Source organism: Erythrolamprus reginae, chromosome 3, assembly GCF_031021105.1.
Source record: "Erythrolamprus reginae isolate rEryReg1 chromosome 3, rEryReg1.hap1, whole genome shotgun sequence".
Taxonomy (NCBI): domain Eukaryota; kingdom Metazoa; phylum Chordata; class Lepidosauria; order Squamata; family Dipsadidae; genus Erythrolamprus; species Erythrolamprus reginae.
In genome coordinates, this window is record NC_091952.1 from 232470279 (window position 1) to 232485519 (window position 15241).

Consider the following 15241-nt stretch of genomic DNA (forward strand, 5'->3'; position numbering starts at 1 on the left):
CTTACACCATAGTTTTTAAAGTTATCATAATTTTGCTTTCTATCCAGAAGCATTAAAAACCAGTGTTTATGAAAAGATTACTAGTCATTGAATCTAAATTATTAATTCATTTTATTATTAGAAAGTTACTTTAGTCATGTTTTCTGATTTGACATGCTAACAGATTCTCATATTATCTACATGAATTTGTGACCAGCTTTATTAATCACTTGGTTGTTTTTGTGACACAATTATTATGCATAAGTAGAACTTTATTTTATTGATTAGCATGGAATTCTCCATCCAAATTCTTCTCCATAGAATTTGCCCCAAGTAATGGTTTCTTTAAAACCTGTAAATATAAAAATAAAAATTAGAAAATTGTTTTTTCCCCATACAACCCGCAGAAATTAAATTATCTATCGCTACTACAACATGAATGAAAAATTCTGTCCTTCATAAGGTAGCTCCACAAGTTACCTATGTTTGAACATAAGACTATTCTATAAAGAATCCCTTCCTGAACTACAGGTGGGTTAGAAATTAAGCTTTCTCCATTGTACCCCACACATGGAATAAAATGCTCACCGAGGTGTATCTGGCTCTCTCTTTTCTAAACATTCAAAATTTTAAAAAACATCCTTTTAGAATAGGCTTATAGTACCTAGCTATTTTAAGTGTCATCCTGTTTATTTGTATTCATGTTTTATGTATTTATTAAACACAACTGGGATATCTCTTCATTTTATTGTACACCACTCATAGAATATTGTTATAGACACTTTTGCAATAAATAAATCTTGTCCACTGCTAGTGGAGTGGGAGGTGGAGAGTGTTCTCTTCAATGATACGTTGTATAACCACTTAATGAATAGTTATCAAACTGGTTCTATTAAAATGATCCCAGTTTTAAAAAAAAGTTATGTGCATTTTGTTTTCTCAGGTTATAACACAGAGGTCTTCTTTACTTTTTAGTGATGTAGGTCAGTTATCTGTAAAAGATCTCTGCCACTTCAAGAAAATTACCAGAAGTAATACTGATGAAATGGAATTAAGAATGAGAGATACAGGAAATGATAGTGCCAGTACTGCACCAAGGAGTACAGAAGAATCTCTGTCAGAAGATGTTTTCACTGAGTCAGAACTGTCTCCTATACGGGAAGAGCTTCTGGATGATCTTCGACAAGACAAGTCTTCTGGAGCTTCATCTGAATCGGTCCAGACAGTAAACCATACTGGTGGAGAATATGTAAAGGATAATTCAGACTCTGTTAATAATATTGGGGATTTAAACTCCAGTGGAGAGCAGCCTTTGAATGACGGCAGCCCTTCTGTTAATGATACTGTGGACTTGAAAGCAGCGGAGAAAGCAATAAAAGAAGATCCGAATATTATAGAAGGATCTATTTCTGATGCTGAAGCACAACATGGAACATGTCAGGAACCTGTAGAAGGAAATGTACCAGAGGGTGAGCAGCATTTGGATTCTGAAAAAACTGATTCTCAAAAAGAGGTCACAAATGAAGGGGAAACTGTGAAAGTGCCATCTCAAGATTCAGAGACAGATACGGAGATGCTACGGAAGCTTTGGAAGACTCATACTATGCAACAAACCAAACAGCAACGGGATACCATCCACCAGGAAGTGCATAAAGAAATGAAACACAAAATGGCAACAGCAGATGAAACTGTAGAAGGTAAGAGTTAATATAAACATAAAGTTTCTTAATAAATTTCGATTATTCTTTGTGCACATGGTTGGAAAAAATATTGTTATATTATACAATTTTATTGTAATTAAAATGCATCATAGGTTAATTCCAGGTGGGCATCACATAATGTAACACCCAGCACTGAAAAGGTGAGCGCACAAACTGGTATGAAACTGCAACAGCCCACACTGAGTAATGCAAAATGTACCACTGTATTTGTGAAGAATCTGATTTCTCTGAGACAAAGCCAAAGATGTCCCAGTGTTAACTTTTAGCAACATTTTTTACCAGTGTATTGTGAAGGGTCTTGTGACTCTTGATAAGCCACAAAATTATAATCATCATCTTGATCAATTCAGAATCTAATTTGGGGTGGTCCCTGGCTGGCTCACAACTGGTATACACAATAAAAAGAAAGTTATACAAAAAATATAAAACTATCCGTAGTCAGTTTAAAAACACAGAATCATAATCAGCTGCAGATTTCGTTTATGTTAGCTCAGTGCAGCCATTGAAAGAATTCCCCATAGTTGCTGGAGCAAGCATGGTGGAAGAGCCATGTGTTCAAGGCTTTCCTAGAGAGCTAGAAGGATGCGACAAATCTAAGATCAGGGAGGGATAATGTTTCACAAGACAGTTCCCATGGCAGCAAAGATTCTCTTCTTGGGCCCCATCTCTTTTGTAGATGGGACATGTAACATGATTCTCTTGGTTCTGGATGGTTTTTTTGATGCAGTCTATTAGTTGCTTCTATTATCTTCCTTGCTATATCCCTTGCCTGACATTCCATTATTAATTTGCATCACGTTTATAAAATATGCCAGTTTCTTCTTGCTAATCCTTGCCTCTTATTTTTCCAGAACTTATTGGTGGTTCTTGAAGTCCATGATATTCTTAGTAACCTGTCGCTATATCCATAATTCAAAACATTTCCCTTCTATGCCTTGATCATTTTCAATGTCCAATTTTCTAACTATGTCCAATTTTCCAACTCCATTATTAATGGCAAAATCATAGCTTAAACTATTTCTGGTATCTATTGTCAGAAACATCTTTATTTTTGAACTTTGTAAGTTTTCATAAAATTTAAATGAATAAATTAGAGGTAAATACAGGATGGGAATCCTATTCATTCCAACTTAATTTCTTAAAGTAGTTGTGGTTTATGATAAAGGTTCCTCAAAAAAAAATATGTACTGCTATGCCTTTCAGACTTAATATACATATTATTTTACATAATTTATACAAAGGTTATGCAGGATAAAGTAAAGGTATATTTTAAATGCTTTTGTTCTCTCCATTAATCATGTTACATTTCTAGATCATGTAACACTTACTTGTTGACAAAGAGCTGTTAGCACTTTAACTGCCTCTTATGCTATTAAAGTGTTTAATGGATGTTTCATCTGGGCCTGGTATTTTTGACTGCTTGTTTATTGCCTCCCATATCTTTGCAGTTTAGCTGTTTCTCAATATACAGTACTGTTTCTACAATTGTTTCTGGTTTTAGTGCAAAATTTAAATAGTTTTAATAGTTTTTTTCATCTCCCCTTAAGCAAATCTTATCTCAATAGCATAGCTTCCACATTTATGTTTAATTTGTCCTACTTTTAACCATAAAATTCTTATCAAATGCTACAATGCTAAAAGTATTCTCTTTCTAAAAGTTACTTATATCACTGTTGATAGAATATGGTTGCAGCAAGTAATGATACAAATAGCACTATGTTTCCTGAATAGTATTAGTTATTAGGACTTTTAAAATCTATATTTTGTATTTAAAGACACTCATCATCGTGAAATTGCTTCAGGCTTTTGTATTCAAGCTTAGCTCCTCCACTTCACATGAAATTCATTTTTTTTTTCAGAACAAAAACACACAAACACATAGCAGTTTGTGAGAACCGGTGATTTGGAAGTTTGGAATTCTGCAGGTGGTTTGATATTTGAGAGCAGTGGTGAAATCCAATTTTTTTTACTACGGGTTCTGTGGGTGTGGCTTGGTGGACGTGGTGTGGCTTGGTGGATGTGGCAGGGGAAGGAATGCAAAATTTCCATTCCCACCCCACTTTGGGGTCAGCCAGAGGTGGTATTTGCTGGTTCTCCAAACTACTCAAAATTTCAGCTACCAGTTCTCTAGAACCTGTCAGAACCTGCTGGATTTCACCCCTGTTTGAGAGGATAATTCTTTAGAAACATTTCTTCTGTTGACCAATTGTTAGCCCCCTCAAGATAGGCAAGGATCAAGAAACAAGCTCAGAAAGGAAGTCCAGGAATATTCTTCATTATTAATTTATAGGGTAGAATAACAAAAACATGAACATTGACAAATTTCTCTCTGCCCCATTTTAAAATCAGATTATTGTTATCTTTAGTTCTTTCTCAATGGCTAAACAAAGACCTCGCAGACAACATAAAAGAAAAAAAAAGCCAAATACAAACAATGGAAAGAAAGACTCATAACCAAAGCGGAATATCAGCAAACAGCCAGAACCTGCAAACAAAAAATAAAAACAGCAAAGGCCCAACATGAACAATACCTTGCAGCGAAAGTCAAAGGCAACAAAAAAAGTTTCTTCCAGCACATAGACAACAAGAAGAAAATCAAGGAAACAGTCACTACACTAAAAAACGAAGACTGTAATGAAATCACAGACAATAGAGACAAAGCACAGCTGCTCAACGCCTACTTTGCATCAGTCTTCACACAAAAAGGGACCACCTACCAACCAACCTGCAACTCAACTGTAACAAATAGCCCCAGAACCGAACTCAACATAGACAAAAACACAATAAGGGACTACTTGTGGGAGCTCAACGAGTACAAATCACCAGGGCCAGACGGACTTCACCCCAGAGTCCTAAAAGAACTGGCAGACACCATAGCAGAACCACTTCTCAAAAATCCTGGATCACTGGAGACCTACCGGAAGACTGGAAACGAGCTGACATAGTCCCCATCCACAAAAAAGGTAAAAAGACGGACCCAGGCAACTACAGACCAATCAGTCTGACTTCTATACCTGGAAAAATACTGGAGAAAATAATTAAAAAACAACTTTCCCACTACCTAGAAACAAACAACATTATATCCAACCGCCAGCACGGGTTTGTCAGAAACAATCATGCCAAACCAACCCCATATCATTTTTCAACACCATAGCCAAATCAGTGGACCAACGCAACACAGTAGACCTCATATACTTGGACTTCAGCAAAGATTTTGATAAAGTTGACCACAATCTCCTAATCCACAAATAAGAAAAAATGGGGTAGATTACAACACATGCAGATGGATAAACAGGTGGCTGACCACTCACACCCAACGAGTTGTCCTCAACGGTTCCAAATCCACACGGAAGAAGGTAGGCAGTTGGGTACCACAGGGTTCTGTCCTGGGCCCTGTACTCTTTAACATTTTTGTTAATGACCTGGATGTGGGAGTAGAAGGGGAACTAATCAAATTCGCAGACAACACCAAGCTGGTGGAGGCAGCCAGCACCCTAGAGGACAGGCTCAAAATAGAGAAAGATCTAGACAGATTAACACTGTGGGCCCACACTAACAAAATGATGTTCAACGTTGACAAGAGCAAAGTCCTTCACCTAGGTAAAAAAAACCCTAGACATACATACAGCCTGGGAAAAACCCCACTTAGCAGTAGTGACTGCGAAAGAGATCTTGGAGTCTTGGTGGATAATCAACTAAACATGAGCCAGCAATGTGCAGCAGCAGCCAAAAAAGCCAACACAATCCTAAGATGCATCAACAGGGGGATACACTCCAAAACCAGGGAAGTATTAATACCACTCTACTACACCCTGGTCAGACCACAGCTGGAGTACTGCATCCAGTTCCAGTCACCATACTTCAAAAGAAACATTGAAACTATGGAGAAGGTGCAGAAAAGAGCAACCAAAATTATTAGGGGAGATTGCGGGAACTGGGCATGGATAGTCTACAGAAAAGTAGGGCCAGAGGGGACATGATAGCAGTATACAGGTATATGAGGGATTGCCACAGAGAGGAGGGGGTCACTCTATTCTCCAGAGTACCAGAGGGCTGGACGAGGAACAACGGCTGGAAGCTGACCAATAAGATTCAACCTAGAAATAAGGAAGAACTTCCTGACGGTCAGATTGATCAACCAGTGGAACAACCTGCCTGTGGAGGTTGTGAACTCCCCAATTCTGGACACTTTCAAGAGGAGATTGGACTGCCATTTGGCTGGGGTGCTATAGGATTCCTGCTCAGGCAGGGGGTTGGACTTGATGACCTGCATGGTCCCTTTCAACTCTAACAATCAATCAACCAACAATCAAACAAACAAACAAACTTTTGTTACTTTCTCAGAGGTTGAGTAACCTTTTGTCAAAGTCTCTTCTTAACAATGTCAGGTCTACATTCCTTTGTACTTATTAACATAATAGTAAATGAATCATGCAACACTTGTTTTATGGCCATACATCATAAAAGTCAATAGAGATAACTTTAGTCACCACAGCTTTTTAAATTGTAAATAGAGAGCAGGAACTCATTTGTTGCATCACACATTATAACACATAGTCAGGCAACTGAGGGTTGGGCCATAGGAAGCATAGCTGCCAATGTAAGGAAGTTTGTTTAATAAAGGAAAACAAGTGGATGCAAGCTTCCTATGCTTAAATCCACTTGTTTTCTCTCCCCCCTATCCCCAGATTTGGGCTTAAAAGATAAAGTCAGTATTTTAAGACATACAAAATACTGGTTTTGCCTCAGCTCTCCCAAAATAAATATAGACCTGTTTTTAGGGATTTGTGGTTTCATAGGTGTCCTAAGTCTTTTGTGTGGTTTGATGAATCCATTTCACTATTTACTTTCCAGATTTGAGTTCTGAAGCTTGGGGATTAGAGGAGGTATAAACATCTAGAGAGCTAGATGTCCACATGTAGCCTTCTTAACTGTAGATTGTGCACCCATGCTATAATAGCTAAAGTTAATATTAAGCAGAATAACAATATCTGTTCAGTTTTTAAAGGTGCAGCCACATTTATCCTGTACTTAATTTAATACAGTATTTAATAATTAGCAAAGCAAAATTGGCAATCACAGTCTGGCATTTATCTCTTTATAAAAGGTCCTCTAATAAAAGAGAAGAGAAGACATCGATTATACAAGTTCTTGTGTCTCAAAGTGGGCAAGCCAATGCGAAAAACATTTGTATCGCAGGCAAGTGCATTGATGCAGCAATATGCACAAAGAGATAAGAAGCATGAATATTGGTTTGCTGTGCCATCAGAAAGGTAAGATGGATATTTTCTTTGTATGTTTATTGTAGAGTCCCAAAGGATTGGGCCGCATAGAAGTAAAATAGATAGATGATAGATAGATAGATAGATAGATAGATAGATAGATAGATAGATAGATAGATAGATAGATGAAGACTTTTATCTTTCCATTTCTAAATTAATATTAAAGCTATCTCCTTATTGAGACAATTCCACATCCTTCTGAATTTAAAGGTTTCAATATTATTTTATTGCCTCTTGCCATCAGTTTTCTTAATTCACTGTATGGTGGAGTGTTGTGGTATTCTCTCCCCCCCCCCCCCCCCCGAATTGTTGCTTGTTTCTTACTTGGTAGTTTCTGGATTTTTCTTGATATATTCTCTCTATTTATTAAAATTAGCCATTTGTTTCCAGTTGATTACATTCAAGTGAATGATATAAAGATTATAGCAGTCCTAATTTCTTAACTGTATGAGATGCTGTTGCCTTATTGAAATGATCATCCAAGCAATGGATCATTTATTTTGAAATTACATTGGGCTACTTTTTTCGTACTGTTTTCACAATAGTCATTCAAACTTTTTGGAAATGTATTCTTGTTATCAACCAATCATTCAGCCACCATTCAGCACTGCACATGTCGTACCATTCGGCACTGTACAGTGGGGGAGGGGGAGGAAGTTTGGCGGGCCCCAGGGGAAGAGCCTTCTCTGTGACGGCCCCGGCCCTTTGGAACCAACTCCCCCCAGAGATTAGAACTGCCCCCACCCTCCCTGTCTTTCGTAAACTACTCAAGACTCATTTATGCCACCAGGCATGGGGGAGTTAAGATATTCCTTCTCCCTAGGCCATTACAAGTTATGCATGTTATGTTTGTGTGTATGTTTGGTTTTATTATAAGTGTTTTTAGTTGTTTTATTAATTGGATTGCTACATGCTGTTTTTATCATTGTTATTAGCCGCCCCGAGTCTGCGGAGAGGGGCGGCATAAAAATCAAATAAGTAAGTAAGTAAGTAAGTAAGTATTTAGTCAGACACCAATTGTGTAAGTTCTCCCACTTAAAAAGATGAGAGAGACCTATAATTGACATCATAGGTAGATCTCAACTATGAGAGACAAAATTAAAAAAAACACATCCAGAAAATCACATTGTCTGATTTGGAATGAATTTATTTGCAAATAATGGTGGAAAATAAGTATTTGGTCAATAACAAAAGTTCATCTCAATACTTTGTTATATATCTTTTGTTGGCAATGACAGAGGTCAAATGTTTTCTATGAGTCTTCACAAGGTTGGCACACACTATTTCTGATATGTTGGTCCCTTCCTCTATGCAGATGTCCTCTAGAGCAGTGATTTTCAACCTTTTTTGAGCCGCGGCACATTTTTTACATTTACGAAACCCTGGGGCACATTGAGCGGGGGGGGGGGGACTAAAAAAAGTTTGGACAAAAAAATTCTCTCTCTCTCTCTTCATCCCTTTGGATCTATTTCTCTCTCCCTCCCTCTTTCTCTCCCTTCCTTCTTTCTCTCTCCATGCCTCTTTCTTTCTCTTCCTTCCTCTCTTTCTCTCCCTCCCTGCCTCCCTCTATGTCTTTCTCTCTCTCTCCTTCCCTCCCTCTCTTTCTCTCTCTCTCTTGCTTTCTTTCTCTATCTTTCTCTCTCTTGCTTTCTTTCTCTTTCTCTCTTGCTTTCTTTCTCTCTTGCTTCCTTTCTCTCTCTGAGCTTCGCGGCACACCTGACCATGTCTCACGGCACACTAGTGTGCCGCGGCACACTGGTTGAAAAACACTGCTCTAGAGCAATGATGTTTTGTGGCCGTCGCTGGGAAACGTGGACTTTCACCTCCCTTCAAAGGTGTTCTATAGGGTTGAGATCTGGAGACTGGCTAGGCCACTCTAGGACCTTGAAATGCTTCTTATGAAGCCACTCCTTCGTTGCCCTGGTGGTATGCCATTTCCATATCATTGTCATGCTGAAAGACCCAGCCACGTTTTATCTTCAGTGCCCTTGCTGAGATTTTGCACTCCAAATCTCACGATACATATGCCCCATTCATTCTTTCATGTACATGGATCAGTCATCCTGGTCCCTTTGAAGAGAAACAGCATCAAAGCATGATGTTGCCACCCCCATGATTCACGGTAGGTATGGTATTCTTTGGATGCAACTCAGCAATCTTTCTCCTCCAAACACGACAAGTTGTGTTTCTACGACACAGTTCTACTTTGGTTTCATCTGAACATAAGGCATTCTCCCAATATTCTTCTGGATCCTCCAAATGCCCTCTAGCAAACCTCAGAGAGGCCCAGACATGTATTGACTTAAGCAGTCTGGCACTGCAAGATTTAAGTCCCTGGCAGTGTAGTGTGTTACTGATGGTAGCCTTTGTTACGTTGGTCCCAGCTCTCTGCAGGTCATTCACTAGGTCCCCCCATGGGGTTCTGGGATTTTTGATCACTGTTCTTGTGATCATATTTTCCCCAAGGGGTGAGATCTTGTGTGGAGCTCCAGATCGAGGAAAATTATCAGTGGTCTTGTATTGGTCTTCCATTTGTTAATTATTGCTCCCACAGTTGATTTCTTCACTTGCCTATTGCAGATTCAATCTTCCCAGCCTGGTTCAGGGCTACAATTTTGTTTCTAGCGTCCTTGGACAGCTCTTTGGTCTTCACCATAGTGGAGTTTGGAGTGTGACTGTTTGAGGTTGTGGACAGGTGTTTTTTATATTGACAACAAGTTCAAACAGGTGCCATTAATACAGGTAATGAGTGGAGGACAGAGGAGCCTCTTAAAGAAGAAGTTACAGGCCTGTGAGAGCCAGAAATCTTGCTTGTTTGTAGGTGACCAAATAATAATTTATTATTATTATTATTGTTGTTGTTATTATTATTTATTAGATTTGTATACCACCCCTCTCTGAAGATTCGGGGCGGCTCACAAATACTTATTTTCCACCATAATTTACAAATAAATTATTTCCAAATCACACAATGTGATTTTTCTGGATTTGTTTTCTCATTTTGTCTCTCATAGTTGAAGTCTACCTATAATGTCAATTACAGGCCTCTCTCATCTTTTTAAGTGGGAGAACTTGCACAATTGATGTCTGACTAAATACTTTTTCTTATCCACTGTATATATTAATCCTCGAAGTTCTGGCCATTACAGGACCCTCATAGTAACATGTCTGTGATTTGGCAATTGACTTGCATTTGTGACAATTCTAGTGCCTTGTGATCAGGTGCTCACCTTTTGCGACCTTCTCTGATGGCTTCTCTCAAGCAGAAGCCAGCAAAGAAGGTCTCAAATCACTGCTAAATCCCCCGATAGACTTCCTGTGCTGATGCCAAGCTGTGGCCTGGTAACTATATTTTTATATCTTTTAACCAGGCTGACCAAGTGATGCTGCCAAGGTTCTTACCAGAGTTAGTTAAGTGTTGGAAATTTTGGGAAATTCATGGATAATAAGAGAATCAGAATTTCCGTAGTTCTGAATCTTTTCTGAAACAGAATGTCTACAATTGCCACTTTCTCAGTGATAACAATAGGAAGAATTATTTTTTCTGTTGCTGTGTTTGTAGAAGCATTTGCCTGGGCACTCTGGGAAGAACATGCCAGACTAGATGAGCAAACATCTGTCATGGCTGATTATAAGTTCTTAATCTTTGATTTATAGTATCATGTATTTGAGATGAACACATCTTTCCTGTCATATCTTTTTCTTCTAAGAAACCTCTTGAATCAAGCTTGATTATGTTGCCGAAATACTAACCAAGTCTTACCCTACTTAGCTCGTCTAACCCTACCAACTAGATGTGTTGCCCTTGTCTATTCACTTCTTGTTTTTACAAATGAAATCTCAGATTTATAATCTGTTGAGGATGCCATAATCAGTACTAGCTATATACTAAAATACTGAAAATATTGTCCACCATAGTTTTAGCTTACGTGATAGACTAGACTTTATATGAATATTCTTTCTCTTGATTTTTAAAAAAAGCATGACTAACCGACAGTGAAAATATACAGTGAATTACTACTTAAAATTTGTTTTCCAAGTTCGTGCAAATCTGAATGGCTATCAATTTATTTTTCATTTTCCCTTTCAAAGGACTGAACATCTGTATGCATTTTTTGTTCAGTGGAGTCCAGAAATATATGCAGAAGATACAGGAGAATCAAATAGAGAGCCAGGATTTATCGTAGTAAAAAAAATTGAAACTCAGGCGGGTGAAGATTCAGTTAATGAAACAGCTGTTAAGGAGTGGGAGGTAAGTAAATGCTAGTTATCAACTTTAAAAAACACAGCATTTCTTTAAAATTATTTAATTTCTACATGGAGAAGTTTCATTAACTAATATCGTTAAGTAAAAGTTGCAAATACATGTTTATCTAATGACTGCATAGTTTAATTTTTCTCTGTTGTATAAGTCTGGGTATCTCAGTGTATAATGCTGTTTGTCTTTTGTGACTGTAGCAAAGGTCAGTTTGCAATTACATGTAAACATATGTAACAAATGGTTTGCTTATTTGAACATGAAAATCCAAAAGGTTAAGGGTGATTTGAAAGACCAACAAGAGCAGTAAGCATTTTGCTTACCAATCTTTCATTCCTAAGCAACTATTTTTCCACAGATTATTGGGAGATAATTGGACATTTCTCAGTTGTTAATACTGTTTGTTTTCTTATCTAATTGCACCATGTTTTTCTCCAATTTACAAATGTTGTTTCAGACTTTCAGACATGCAGTTATTAATTTGAAAAATAAGTATAATCATACTATACATTATAAATAGAGAATTTTTGGCTTCAACTATTACTCTTTAGACAGTTTCTACATATAGCACAGACAATATTGCAAATAAATAATAGATAAGGATATAATGGGTATTAAATAAGCCTGGAAAAGTCTCCATTTTCCACAATAATAATTTTAAAACATGCCTTCCTTAATTAGCATTCATATTTTAAACAGTACAATTTTATGTACTGTGTAATATTGTGTGACTAGCTTATTGTTCATCTTTATTTTAAAACCATTTTTCAAAACCAAAATCATGATATTCAGAATAGCAAAGAGCAGTTTACAATGAGGTGTTAAAACAAAAGCAATTCAATTAACACTTCAACAGACATAATGCAAAGATTAGAAATTAAAACAAAGATCCTATAAAATCATGAATCAAATCAGAAGATATTAGGCTTGGTGCTAATGGTATCTAAACAAGATTGGTATTACTTATGTTATTTTTTGTGAAATTCTCAATTGCTACTTGGATCATTCAAGAACTAAAACAGAGTTACGGGAGGGGGGGAGTGTAGGATGAATACCTTGTCTTATGATTCATATTCTTAAGATATCAACAAATGGTCACAAAAAATTAAAATTGCATATAGAAAAACTGAAGATATGCCAGACCAACATGTCACTGCAGTAAATGTACCATAAGCCACATAAGTCCAGGATTATACGCAAAATGCATGCATATCAAAGTTCACTGTCTCAAGCCATATACAGAAGGTACTCCAAAAGATTGTAATCAAGTAGCCAGAGGAGTATGCAAGCATGTAGTAAATACAAAATGGTCTGTAAATATATAAATGGTTTCTTAGTTATATATTCATAATAACAATAAGAATTTATGGTGTATGTGGAGAGCGAGTCAATCGTGTCAAAATGATGGGAACAACCAGGCAATCAAAGATTTTGTTTCTTTGTTTCTTTTATCCATGCTCTGAGATTTCCCTCTGTACTTCAACTTTAGCTGTTCATAGGTCTTTAACTTTTATTGAATTTGGGTTACAATGCTACTTTGAGTTCTTCCTTTTCTTCTGGGATAGATTTATGCCAATTCTTAATTAATTGTTTGCTGGAACAAGATATTCTTGATACCAGTATTTCAACTATTCCTAAATTAGAGGTTTCATTTCAACTTTTATTCTTTTGGATTATTACATTTTTATAGCTGGTTAACATTTGGACTGGAGCACTGTCCTGATCCATTAGTTGCAAGCTTCTTATTCTTAGTGGCCTCAGTGTGATACATTTGTTGTTGTTTATTCTTAATTAATAGGTATAAGTTGTAGTCAGAGTCAGTGACACAACAATTCATTCAAATTTTTCTTCTAATCCTTGGTAATATAATTTATTAACCTCTCCCAATATTCTAAGCCTATTTGCCGATTACTCTAAGTGTGCAATAGGGTTGATATTGCTGTAGGAATCTGTAATATGGCAAACGATTTAGCTTTACTAGATAAATGGTCAAAGCAATGGAAATTGCAGTTTAATGTTTCCAAATGTAAAATAATGCACTTGGGGAAAAGGAATCCTCAATCTGAGTATTGTATTGGTAGTTCTATGTTAGCAAAAACTTCAGAAGAGAAGGATTTAGGGGTAGTGATTTCTGACAATCTCAAAATGGTAGGGAAAGCAAGTAGACGGCTTGGCTGCATAGCTAGAGGTATAACAAGCTGGAAGAGGGTGATTGTGATCCTGCTGTATAGAGCACTGGTGAGACCACATTTGGAATACTGTGTTCAGTTCTGGAGACCTCACCTACAAAAAGATATTGACAAAAAGATATTGAACGGGTCCAAAGACAGGCTACAAAAATGGCATAAAACTTATCAGGAAAGACTTAATGAACTCAATCTGTATAGTATGGAGGACAGAAGGGAAAGGAGGGACATGAGTGAAACATTTAAATATATTAAAGGGTTAAATAAGGTTCAGGAGGGAAGTGTTTTTAATAGGAAAGTGAACACAAGAACAAGGGGGCCCAATCTGAAGTTAGCTGGGGGGAAGATCAAAAGCAACATGAGAAAATATTATTTTACTGAAAGTAGTAGATGCTTGGAACAAATTTCCAGCAGATGTTGGTAAATCCACAGTAATTGAATTTAAACATGCCTGGGATAAACATATATCCATCCTAAGATAAAATACAGGAAATAGTATACTTGATGGACCATGAGGTCTTTTTCTGCCGTCAATCTTATATGTTTCTATGTTTCTTAGAAATTTCAAAAAAAATTATCAATGCTGGACTATGGTAATTGAACAAGATTGGTAATAGACAGACGGGAAATAAACATCTTTATCAATCTTAATAATATTTAAAGCAAGACTATAACTTGGTCAAAAAGCTCTATTCCCCAACATTAAGCAATTTTGTTTTCTCCATCAAGCTGTTCATAGAAAAAGTAACTTAGAGGTCTTATTTTGTCTTGTAGCACTTTTTTCTCCCTGCATTTCCACTGTTGTGGATTTATATAATTAGGCATTTGTTTAACAGAGAGGGAGAAAATTACTGTGTACCCAAAATAATTTGGGGTGGACTTCTGGAGAAGAAATGGTGAACTGGGGACAGGTCTGTAAAAAGCACTGCAGCAGAATTAAGAGCCTGTGAGTAGAGAGGCTCTTTGATAATCTTTTCAACACAATAGGACTTAAAGTTGACCATGGTGCTTCAGACAGTTATTACTTTCAAGGCCATAAGATAGCAATGTCTGGCAAGTTGAAAGTTCTACAAGACAAGGAAGTAACTATCCTATTGAAAGTACAGTTGGAATCTACCCCAAGGACTTTGGGGTAGCATAGTTCTTTTTCTAAAATTGCTTGTTAACTGCTTTATAGCTATTAAAAACCTCTAGATTAACAAATCTGAAACTTCCAGGTGAATTTCCTTCAAACTTTAATGAAAAAAGCTTTAAATACAACTTTAAGGATTTCAAAACAAAACAAAACAGAATAAATAGTGAAAGGGTATGTAGAAGTTTAATTTTGGAAAGTTACAAAAACAGTAGATGTTTGAAATGAATTTGAAATATAAGAAATTTGGAATTAATTATAAAAATCCTTCCCATGGGAAACTGTTTTTATTTTGAATTTCTTCAAACAAAACATGATTAGATGAGACTTTAAAGTTGGGAAAGGATAGGAAAGCAGAAGGAAATAAAGATTACAATTAAAGGAGAACAAGGAAAGAAAATTTTTAATTTCCAAGAACATTTTTAATTTTTAAGAAAATTAAGTGAATTCAACAGAAGAAAAGGTTTGCATCAAGTAGGATTTGCATTGAGACAATTCTTCTCTCATTTTTGAACCCTACGTCTACTTATACAGTTCTCATCAGCTGGGTTATTTTTTCTTATGTGGAAATTAAAATACTAAAGATTACATTTGTTTGAACTTGTCATTCAGAAAAAAATAATTGAGCTGTAATGTCCATTAATAGCAATTAATCACAACAAAAGCTATTTTCAATGAATGTA

At 36.6% G+C, this 15241-nt stretch overlaps 1 protein-coding gene across 4 annotated transcripts in view; it reads left to right on the forward strand.

Moving 5' to 3' along the window:
• The window catches only part of OXR1 (oxidation resistance 1), a 279350-nt gene that overhangs the window by 239755 nt on the left and 24354 nt on the right, over positions 1–15241 (forward strand). For all 4 annotated transcript variants that reach the window (XM_070748208.1, XM_070748209.1, XM_070748211.1 and 1 more), the window contains 3 exons: positions 955–1676; positions 6808–6973; positions 11075–11234. In XM_070748208.1, coding sequence (XP_070604309.1) covers positions 955–1676; positions 6808–6973; positions 11075–11234 — 1048 coding nt within the window. The remainder of the gene's footprint in view (positions 1–954; positions 1677–6807; positions 6974–11074; positions 11235–15241) is intronic.